General features: G+C 40.5%; 1 protein-coding gene across 1 annotated transcript in view; it reads left to right on the forward strand.

Annotated features, from left to right (window-relative positions):
* Nlrp14 (NLR family pyrin domain containing 14) overlaps window positions 1-9,000 on the forward strand; it is a 33,765-nt gene extending 24,765 nt beyond the window's left edge. Inside the window, exons 7-11 of the mRNA XM_021202374.1 lie at window positions 545-715; window positions 2,106-2,276; window positions 6,776-6,946; window positions 8,016-8,186; window positions 8,675-9,000. Of these exons, the coding sequence (XP_021058033.1) occupies window positions 545-715; window positions 2,106-2,276; window positions 6,776-6,946; window positions 8,016-8,186; window positions 8,675-8,807 (817 nt within the window). The 3' untranslated portion in view covers window positions 8,808-9,000. The remainder of the gene's footprint in view (window positions 1-544; window positions 716-2,105; window positions 2,277-6,775; window positions 6,947-8,015; window positions 8,187-8,674) is intronic.
* The last annotated feature ends 1,936 nt before the right edge of the window (window positions 9,001-10,936 follow it).

A 10,936-nucleotide genomic window follows, 5' to 3' on the forward strand; every position in this document is an offset into this window, starting at 1 on the left:
CCCCTCCCCCTCTCTTTCTCTCTCCCTCCCCTCCCCCTCTCTGTTCAACCATGAATATTGTTCCTCAAGAATCATCCACCTTTCTTTTTAAGACAGTCTTTCATTGGCCTGGAATTCACTAAATAGGCTAGGCTGGCTGACCAGCATGAGCCCTAATGATCTGCCTGTGTCTACCCTCCCAGAACTGGGTTTATAACAAAAGCTAATTGACTCAACTTGTTAATGGTGCTCAAAATGATGATCAAAATGAGGACACTAGTGCTTGTATGGCAAGAGCCTACCAACTGAACTATTTTCCCAGCCCTATCCTCTTGTGTTTGGCTTTATACTTTTCTATTTTGTTTTCACACTTTCTAGACCTCTCTCCCATTTTGTCTCATTCTCTCCAATACCTAAATGCAATGGATTTCACAAGTTAAATGTTTGTTGGGGTTAATTCTACAGAATAGTTGGCTGATGTAAGTATCAGATAGTTTCCTAATGGAGTAAGGCAGGACCTTTGGAAACTGATGTGTGGGTCCTTTTTCATCTATTTCTGCTTCAGCTTAGCAAGCTGTGGCCTCACAAAAGCTGGTTGTAAAGTTCTTTCCTCGGCTCTCACCAAAACCAAGAGGCTGACACATTTATGCTTGTCAGACAATGTCTTGGAAGATGAAGGGATAGAGCTGCTCAGCCATACCTTGAAGCATCCACAGTGTACTCTGCAGAGCCTTGTGTGAGTGTTTGTTATCCTATTCCCAAACTAACATAGCTTAGAATGAAGGTACACATATATATATGTAATAGTGTGCATATATGTATATGCACACTATTAGAATCTTTAAAAATCACAACTTTTAAATGATTTTTGTTGAGCATGTTTTCATATATTTTGGGGTTTTGATATGTTAGCAATTGCTTCCTCAAAGGCTCCAGTTTTCTTCTGGATGTTATAAATGTCATACCTGATGATTATTATTCTGCATACTTTCATATACTACTGATAATTTTTCTATCTTGTTGCTTTATTTCTAACTTCCTGTATGATCATTTCCATATTATGAAATTTTGAAATAATTTGATATGATCTTGTGTTACTTGGGCTAGCTTTGAACTTGCTATGTAGTCTGGACTAACTTTGAATTTACTATATAGCCTAGGCTAGTCCAGAATTAGAAATTCCCCTGCTTCAGCCTTCCAAGTGCTTGGACTCTAGTCCTGTACTATATACCCAGGGCAGATGTTTACATTTTTTTGTAAGTCATTCTGCATTATAACTCCTAAAACTTCTCATTTGTAGAAATAACTTTTTAAAATGTAATTTTGTAATCCTATAATTTTTAATGCTTTTTAACACACATTATCCCAAATTTATCTTGAATTTAATGTTTACATACTTAGTTTTTCCAAATCAATTTTGTTGGAAGGTTTATATTTATTTCTCCCCCATATATAAGGCATGTTATATCAAAATTATTAAATTACTGATTTAAAACATCACTATCATATACAAAGAATACTGACTTTGCTTATTCCCATTATAGTCCTCATGCCTGCTTCTCTATTCCATGTAGCTACTTTTGCAAGAGTAGACTATATACATTTTTAGGAAAATAAAAGATTGACATTTGATTTATAGTATGAACAACTGAGCCAGGTATGGTGCCTGTAATTCTAGAACTAGGAAGACTGTGGCAGAAGCATTGCGTTTCAAACCCATTTTGGGTAGTTCAACCTGTGTTGCAAAGTAAGACCCTGTTTTAGAAAATTAGAAACGGGGACAGACATTGGGATTGGCTCTGAAGAGTTTTTAAGAGAGTTTGATGTAAGCCAGGCGTGGTGGTGCATGCCTTTAATCCCAGCACTTGGGAGGCAGAGGCAGGCGGATTTCTGAGTTCGAGGCCACCCTGGTATACAAAGTGAGTTCCAGGACAGCCAGGGCTATACAGAGAAACCCTGTCTCGAAACCCCCCCCTCAAAAAAAAAGTTTGATGTAGGTGTGACTCCTGAGGGGACAGGCTGGCAGTAGGAAGTCTGCCCTGAGATGGAGTGTTGAGCAGACATGAGACATAGACTGGGCAATAGAGACTGACTCCTATCTTTCCTCATACTGTGCTTCTCTGTAGGCTTAGGTCTTGCAGTTTCACTCCAATTGGCAGTGAGCATCTCTCCACCGCTCTCCTGCACAACAGGAGCTTGGTACATCTGGACCTGGGACAAAACAAGCTGGCGGATAATGGAGTGAAGCTTCTGTGTCACTCCCTCCAGCAGCCACACTGCAATCTTCAGGAGCTGGAGTAGGTTTTCTACAACTCTAGTGTTGTGTACTTTGGACTATGGGTGATCTTGGAAGGCAGGGAAGAGATGAAAGGAAGAACTGAGAAATATGAGTATCAGAGGAGGATAGACCTGACTCTTCTCTCATTCTGTTGGAGACAAGCTAAAGAACTCTGTTTGGTTTAAAACTAAACCAAAACCCACAATTACTATGGCCATCATGGTCTGCTTCCCTCAGAGTTGAGGCATCAGGCTGAACAGAGGAGGCATTTTAGTTTTTGATTGTGCCCTAGTAAATCTATTGTCTATCAGCTACATCCACAAGGCCGAAATTCTCTACTAGTTTTCCTTTCAGGTTTATTCATTTTTCCAAAGGTATTTAATTTTTTTAATTATCATTTTATGTGTATGGGTGGTTTTCCTGAATGGATGCCTGTGTACATGTGCATGCCTAGTGCCCAGGAAGGCCAGAAGAAGATTCTAGATTCCCTGAGACTAGAGACATAGACAGTTGTGAGCTCCATGCAAGTGCTGGTAATTAAACGGGACCCTCTGGAAGAGAGAATACTCTTAACCACTGAACCATCCTTCCATTTCCAGGTTTATATTTAAACTAATTTTCCTGTTAGGTTAATAGTCAAAGAAACCAGAAGGTCTTGTGTTATTATAATTTATATTTTTTTTCTTAATCCTACCATTTAATTTTGAGGGTTTCCATACAAAGTATTGAGGTTCATCTCCATATGTATATGTCCTTATATTCTGTATTCATTTTTTCCTCCCCCTTGTGGACCTCCCAATGCCCTCCCCTTCCTCTATTTCCTATTCCCACCTCTCTTGAGATCTTTCCTTTCGTTCTCATTATTCCCTTTCCAGTTAACTTTTCAGCAAGTTGTTTTATTTTAGTTTTGAGACGTGATCCCACTGAGCAGCAATACGAGCCTAGAACTCGCCACCTTCCCGACTGTTCCTTGAGCACTGGAAGCAGGGAGATACCACTACCTCAAGTCCAGTTTTAAAAGTAGCCATTTTCATTCCTGAGCTCTCTTTTTATCATTATTATTTTTCTTTATTTACGTTTCAAATGCTATCCCAAAAGTTCCCTATAGCTCCCCCCGCCCCTGCTCCTCTACCCACCCACTCCCACTACTTGGCCCAGGCCTTCCCTTGTGCTGGGTCATATAAAGTTTGCAAGACCAAGGGGCCTCTCTTCCCAATGATGGCCGATTAGGCCATCTTCTGCTACATATGCAGCTAGAGACTCGAGCTCAGGGGGTACTGGTTAGTTCATATTGTTGTTGCACCTACAGGGTTGCAGCCCCCTACAACACCTTGGGTACTTTCTCTAGCTCCTCCATTGGGGGCCCTGTGTTCCATCCAATAGCTGACTATGAGCATCCACTTCTGTGTTTGCCAGGCACTAGCATAGCCTCACAATAGGCCGCACTATCAGGGTCCCTTCAGCAGAGTCTTGCTGGCATGAGCATTAGTAGTATCTGGGTTTGGTGGCTGATGATGGGATAGTCTCTGAATAGTCCATCCTTTCATCTTAGCTCTAAATTTTGTCTCTGTACCTATATCCTTTCATGGGTATTTTGTTCCTTATTCTAAGGAGGAATGAAGTATCCACACGATGGTCATCCTTCTTGGTTTTCTTGTGTTTTGCAAGATGTATCTTGGGTATTCTAAGTTTCTGGGCTCTCAAGAATGCAAGAATATGCATGGCTTAAATACGTGATTGGTGATAATTGTATGGTTGAGATTCCCTTTCGCTTGGTGCTATTCCAGAAAATCTTTAACTACTTTAAATTATCCTGTGCTATTAGTTTAATGACTTTATGATATTTAATAATTCATCATATAAATATTAACTCCAAAATGAAATGACTGAGGTGTCAGTCTCGGCCTAATTGGCAGCTAGACATTTTCATGATTGAGTTCTTAGAGATATAAATCCTGCATATAGGTTTATTTTTATTTTATGGGTATGGAATTTTTGCCTGCATGTATGAGTCTGCACCACATGTATGCCTGGTATCCATGAAAGGCAGAGTGTTTGAGCCCTGGAACTGAAGTTGTAGACAACTGTGAGCATCCATGTGAGTACCACAAATTGAACATAGGTTCTTTGGAAGAGCAGACAATATTCTTAACCACTGAACCACTTTTCCAGCCCTATAGCCCCAGCATTTCTTCAACTTCTACCTTCAGCTTCTTGGCATACCCAGAAGTGTCTTGACTGGATTGAGTCATGAAAGTTGTTAGTTTGAATTTGAAATGTCTTCCACCCCCCCCCCAAAAAAAAAGTTTAGGTGTTGAAAATCTTCATTATACAGAGCTTCTCTGGGGATGTGATAGAAACCTCACCCACATGGATCCTGCTTGGAAGAAGCCTGTGAAGGCTGCCACTTCTCCCCACCCCTGTACTTTCCTTCCCTTTCCTGCTTCTTAGCCTGACATTAGGTTGGCATGTTACCTGCCACACCCTTCTAACATAATGCTTTGCCTCATCTTGGACACTTGAAGTTGCCTTATTTTCAGGTATTTGGTAACAACTCCCAAATGAGTTTATTGTAACATCTAAGCACCCATCCACATTCTTGGGGACATGATATATATGTGTGTTACTCTGAATTTCCTTGATCTTTACTCAACTTGATAAGGATAAGCCAATGCCTTTGCTGTAACCACAAAAACAACTTCTAAGAGACCAGTATATCTAAGGCTTTTGCTCAGCCTGCCTTCTCTCCTTAATACACAGGTTTGTGGTCACCTTCATGGCCTCTGAGAAGCCAATGCAGTTTTCTCAGTAGTTATAAAAATTAGGATTCTAAAACCCCCCACTACACCCTCTGCCCCCAAAAAAAGAAAAAAAATAAAAACAGGAGTCTAATGGCAAGAGGACTGGTGGTGATGCTCTTGTCAAGAAATGTGAAATGCTCTTGAATGAAGTAAAAATAAAGACCCATGATGAATACATTCCATGTATTGATACGTAAGGATAAAGAGTCTCAAGAAACAAAATGATACCAAAAAGAAGGCAGTTACTTTAGGGTTGAAAGATGAAATGGATTTGCTATTTGAGCATATCGTTGGCACAAGAAAAAGGAGAAGCAAGTGAAATAACAGCAGATGTGACAAATGGGTGACAGGGTTGACACATGTATACCTTTTCAGATAGTATCTACTAGGAGTGTAGGCTGGCTTTACAATCATCCTGTACCACAGGCAAGTCTCCACCTCATGATGGTTTACCCATGTACCAGAAATTAGAGACTTGTGCCCTATGAGGTAAAGGACCTGGGAGAAATATCTTTCTATATGTAGCTTTATTGTTTGTTCTTTAATGTTAATATAATAATTTTGGTCTTTGAAATTTTTAAATACATTTTCATTATGCCTATTACTATTACCACTACCCCCACAACTTCCCTCTCAGCTTCATGTCCTCTATTTAAATTACTATTATTTTAAAACCTGCTAAGTCTAAAGAGTACTGATCCTATGCAAAAGTATGGGGTCATCTCTTAGAACATAGCTACACTCCCAAAAGAAAAGACTTCCCTTCTCAAAACTTGTCAACATAGAGGTGCTACCTGGAGAGTCCCTCTTTCATCCATTTTGATATTGGGCTGATAACCACAGCTGCTGTGAGTTTGAGTACAACAGCCATATCATAGCCAAAAGATAGAATTTTAACAACTGTGTCTCTGTATGTCTGTCTGTGTGTTTTTGTGTCTGTGTGTATAGCAGATTGAAACTGGGGCTTTTACAAATGACCTATACACCAAGACCTCCAAACTTTAAAAACATATAAAAAGAATAGCAACAAAAACCTTAAGTCCTACAGGGTACCCTTAGGGCGCCTTGGAAAAGTTTTCATCTTTTTTTTTTTTTTTTTTTTCTGAAACAGGGTTTCTCTGAGTAGCAGGCCTGGCTATCCTGGAACTCTCTATAGGCCAGACTGGCCTCAAACTCGAAGAGATCTGCCTGCCTCTCCCTCTCCTTTGTCAGAGTGGCCAGTGTTCTTAACCTCAGAGACATCTCTCCAGGCATTAATAATTTGTTTTAAAATGGATATACTTCACTCATGCTTCTGGGCATTGGTGGTGCATGCCTTTGAACCCAGCACCCATGTGGTGGTACACAACTGTCTGTACTCCAGTACAGGGAGAATCAAGCATAGTTTTCTGACTTCTCTGAATACTAGGAGTGTATGTTGTGTACATACATGCAGGCAAAACATAAACTTTTAAATACCTAGGGGGAAATAGAAAATGCTTTTAAAAAACCAATATGCACTCAACTTTGTTTATGAGAGAAAACTGTTTATACATTGGTTTCTTCTGCTCATTAAGAAATTCCATCTGTTTCTATTGATAATTAAGCCACCTCAGTTATGTCCGGGGTTGTACTAATAAATAGAAAAAGAGGTTTAACTGCCTGAGCAACTCTCCTGGAAGAATACAGCTCAGTCTTGCTACTAACTAGCTCTTTCCTCCTCATGTGTTTGCCATAGGTTGATGAGCTGTGTTCTCACGAGTAAGGCTTGTGGGGACCTGGCTTCTGTTCTTGTGAACAACTCAAACTTGTGGAACCTAGACCTTGGGCATAACATTTTGGATGATGCTGGTTTGAATATTCTGTGTGAAGCTTTAAGAAATCCAAACTGCCACGTTCAGAGGCTAGGGTAAGTTCAGTTTCTGTTACAAAAAAAGCCTGGTTGAAGAGAAAGGTAATTTTGTATGTGGAGAGAAAAACAATGGTGCTATAGAAGATAAGTCACTTTGAGAAATAAGGATCAGAATTTCAAATATATGAGCCTGTATTTTATATGCCTTTTGCTATAGAATCTTCACCTTGCCTTTTCTTTAGTGCCTCAGGTAAGTATTACCCTATTGGGTCCCTCCATGCTCTATCATTGTTCAGATATTCCAGTTGTCCTTGAGTGAAATTTTCATGTGAAATCGAGGACTTTACCAATCACGTTTCTGTAGAAATGCCAAGTTCTCAAGGAGCTTGTAATCTCCTGTCCTTTCTATATGCTCATGTTCATTCAGTCCTAGATCCTCAGAACCTCCAAAACCAAAATTGTGGGAGAGAAACAATTCTTGAAAACTTTCCTCAGACCACCACACATGGTCTCAGCACTGTGGCATGCACACACCTCCACCACCACACATGGTCTCAGCACTGTGCCATGCACACACCTCCACCACCACACATGGTCTCAGCACTGTGGCATGCACACACCTCCATGAATGATTTCCTCCAGTGTGATATGGAAGTCTAAGACTTCCATATGTGGTGTTTTATCACAGCAATCTTGAACCCTGATTTAAGGCAGCGCCTACTGAAAACCCTTCCCTAGCTCCTGGATGTGTATTTACATAAATAACATTGTGCTTTTGAAGCCTTGTGATTTCTTGCTTTTTAAGGACTGAGTACCAAGTTTCTAAAATCTTCTGTTTATATATTTTAGTTTATCCTTAGATCAAGATTTCAACTACTTGGGACTGGTGAGATGATTCAATATATAAAGGGGTTTAACACAATGTACAAATAGAACTATAATTCGTGTCAGAAGGAAATATGCTTAACTCGTAATTATGTGAGCTCCTGTAGTTCATGAATTCACTCTAGCTATATTCATGTCTCTTTTAATTTCTAAGATTATCTTCCAAAGCTCACAGATCTCTTAAGTGCTTGTCCTATGCCATAAAATAAAGTTATTTGTCTTTTGTGTCTCTTCCCTGTAGATTGGAAAACTGTGGTTTGACCCCTGGTTGCTGTCAGGATCTCTTAGGTATCTTATCTAACAACAAAAGTGTGATACAAATGAACTTAATGAAGAATGCCCTTGATCATGAAGCAATTAAGAATTTATGTAAAGTCTTGAGATCTCCAACATGCAAAATGGAATTTCTAGCGTAAGTCTTGAATTGCTTCTCAGAGGGACTATGTCCTATGTTGAGGGATTTAGGTACCCATTCTTTCATTGATGCCCTCAGAATCGACCTGTTGCACTTTGATAGATTGATCTGGAACCAGACTACCTCGGTTTGAAATCTGGCCCCACCTCTGTTTAACTAGATTTGCTAGTATCTCAAAGTGGTCTGTAAAGTAGAAAATTGATAAAAAAAAAAAAAAAAAAAATCCATCCTTGAGGCTATTCCAAGGATCTATAAGACTTGAGGCTGACAGAGTGTCCAGTATAATTAACAAGAATGTGTTGATTGCTTCCCTGAGAAGAGGCTCCCAGAGGCCCTTGTTAATATGCCACTTCCCTTTGCTGCATCTCCTTCACCATATCTTGAATTCCCACTCACCATCAGTGTTAAATTCCCTATGTTAGCAAAGGTTTGTTTCCTCTCCTGAAGTTTTAGAAGGTAGAAAAGATGTTCATTTATTTTCTCAGGTTAGACAAAAAGGAAATATTGAAGAAGAGAATCAAGAAGTTTCTGGTCGACGTAAAAATTAATAATCCACATTTGGTCATTGAGCCACAGTGTCCTAATACAGAAAGTGGGGGCTGGTGGAATTATTTCTGAAGAACCGGATGTGCCTGTAAAAAATTTAGAAACCTAACTTCCAAGTGGCAAAGTCTTTAACTTGTAAGAAATACTGTTTGTGTCCAGAAGCACTGAACTGCATTCTAGTAGGGGTAGGTTGCTCACATCTCTGTAAAATGTTTGTTGGGTTTCACACGGAGGTTGAGAAAGTAAAGCAAAGCACATAAAATGCTACAAGTGTCATGTTTTTATTCACTATGGAGCTTAAAAACCTGTGAAATAGAGAAATGAACTGGATGATGGGACTTGTCCCAGTTAGTGTTACTTATTGCTGAGATGAAACACCACAACAACCAAAAGCAACTTGTGGCGGGAAGGGTTTTTCTCATTTCGATATAACAGTTCATCATTAAAGCAGGGAGGAGAGGACCTCACACAGGGCAGGAACCTGGAGACAGCTGATGCAGAGGCCACAGGGGGAATGCTCCTTACTGGCTTAGCTCAACATGGCTTGCAAATCTTTCTAATAGAACCCAGGACCACAAGCCCAGGTTAAGCCCACAATGGGCTGGGCATTCCTGCATTAATTACTAAAAATATGCTATAGCTAGATCTTATGGAGGCATTTTCTTGATTGAGGATGGGGGTGTGGGGGAGTAAGACATTAAATTATCCATCACAGGGCTAAAGATTCACAAACCTTGATTTCCCACAGCCCTGACTTAGTTCATACCTGTACTATAGCTTATTGTATTAGAATGGCATCCATATGTGTGTTGAGTACTGCCAATGTCAAAGTCACTTGTGTCTTTAAATGTAGCTTTATATACACTCCATACTAGGATCAATGAAAAAGAATATTGGGGTGAATCTCCATAGAAGTTGAGCATTTTAAATCACCTCTAAGCAGTTGAGAATCAATGATTTACGTAGATGTAGGAATATAATTCTGCAATGAGTACTCTGTAGCCTCCTCTTACAAAAGTGGGGGGGGGTCTAATTTTAAAAGGACATAAGGCTATTGGAGATAAAACTAAAAAGATTCATTTGATAAAATGGCACGGTAGTTATCTGTGAACGATTAAGAGCTATTAAGTAAAGCTGTAGAACAAACCATTCCAGAACTGTGTAGTGGGGGTGGAAAAACTAGTGATTTGGAGCCAGGTATGGTGGTGCACATTTTTACTACTCAGCACTTGAGAGAAAGCAGCATGTGAATCTCTGGGTTCAAGTTGAGCCTGATGTACAAAGTGAGTTCCAGGGCAGCAAGAGTTACATGATGAGATCCTGACGCAATAAAATAATTCATGACATGGCAAATGAGCATTCGGCAAAGGCTCACCCAAGCATTTTCCTCTCCATGGTATCATGTGTGACTTGGTGGTGGTATTGAATGGGAATGCTCTGGACGCTACTTAGATGGCTGGAAACCCAATATGAAAGTCCTACAAGGCATCTATGTCTGTGAATTGGAACAGCTGAAGCTCTGCCCTGGTAGTGGTGCGAAAGCTCAGTGTGCATGAGGTGGTAGTAAGTAGCTACAGGGAGAACACTTAGAAGAAAGTCTACTTGTGGGAGTGAGGGGGGTTAAGGGTGGGGAGAGGGTGATGAAGAGCAGGGTGGGATGGTTTGAGACCTGAGGGGCAGGACCTGTGTGGACGAGGTGAGTGCACTGGGAACAGAGCGCTAGCCTTGAGCAAACAGCAGAAGGAAGCCCAGAGCAAGTCTGCAAAAAGAGAGGCACAAACTGCTTCAGACAGGAGCACAGCCAGTCACTGATGGATTTGCTCTAGCCTTGAGTCTATAGACTCACAATGGAGAAAAGCAGCCAGCCCCAGATAGATTTCCATTGCCACAGAGCAGGACCCTGGACAGCACTGTTGCTGTCTTCCTCAGTTTTAAAGGGCAACTTGCCACTTAAGTTTGTGTCTCTAGCTGCATATGTAGCAGAAGATGGCCTAATGGGCCATCACTGGGAATAGAGGCCCCTTGGTCTTGCAAACTTTATATGACCCAGCACAAGGCAAAGCCTGGGCCAAGTAGTGGGAGTGGGTGGGTAGGGGAGCAGAGGTTGGGGGGGAGGGGTATAGGAAACTTTCGGGATAGCATTTGAAATGTAAATAAAGAAAATAATAATAAAAAATAAAGGGAAAAAAGACTGGGCATTA

Source organism: Mus pahari, chromosome 1 (assembly GCF_900095145.1).
Source record: "Mus pahari chromosome 1, PAHARI_EIJ_v1.1, whole genome shotgun sequence".
NCBI lineage: Eukaryota > Metazoa > Chordata > Mammalia > Rodentia > Muridae > Mus > Mus pahari.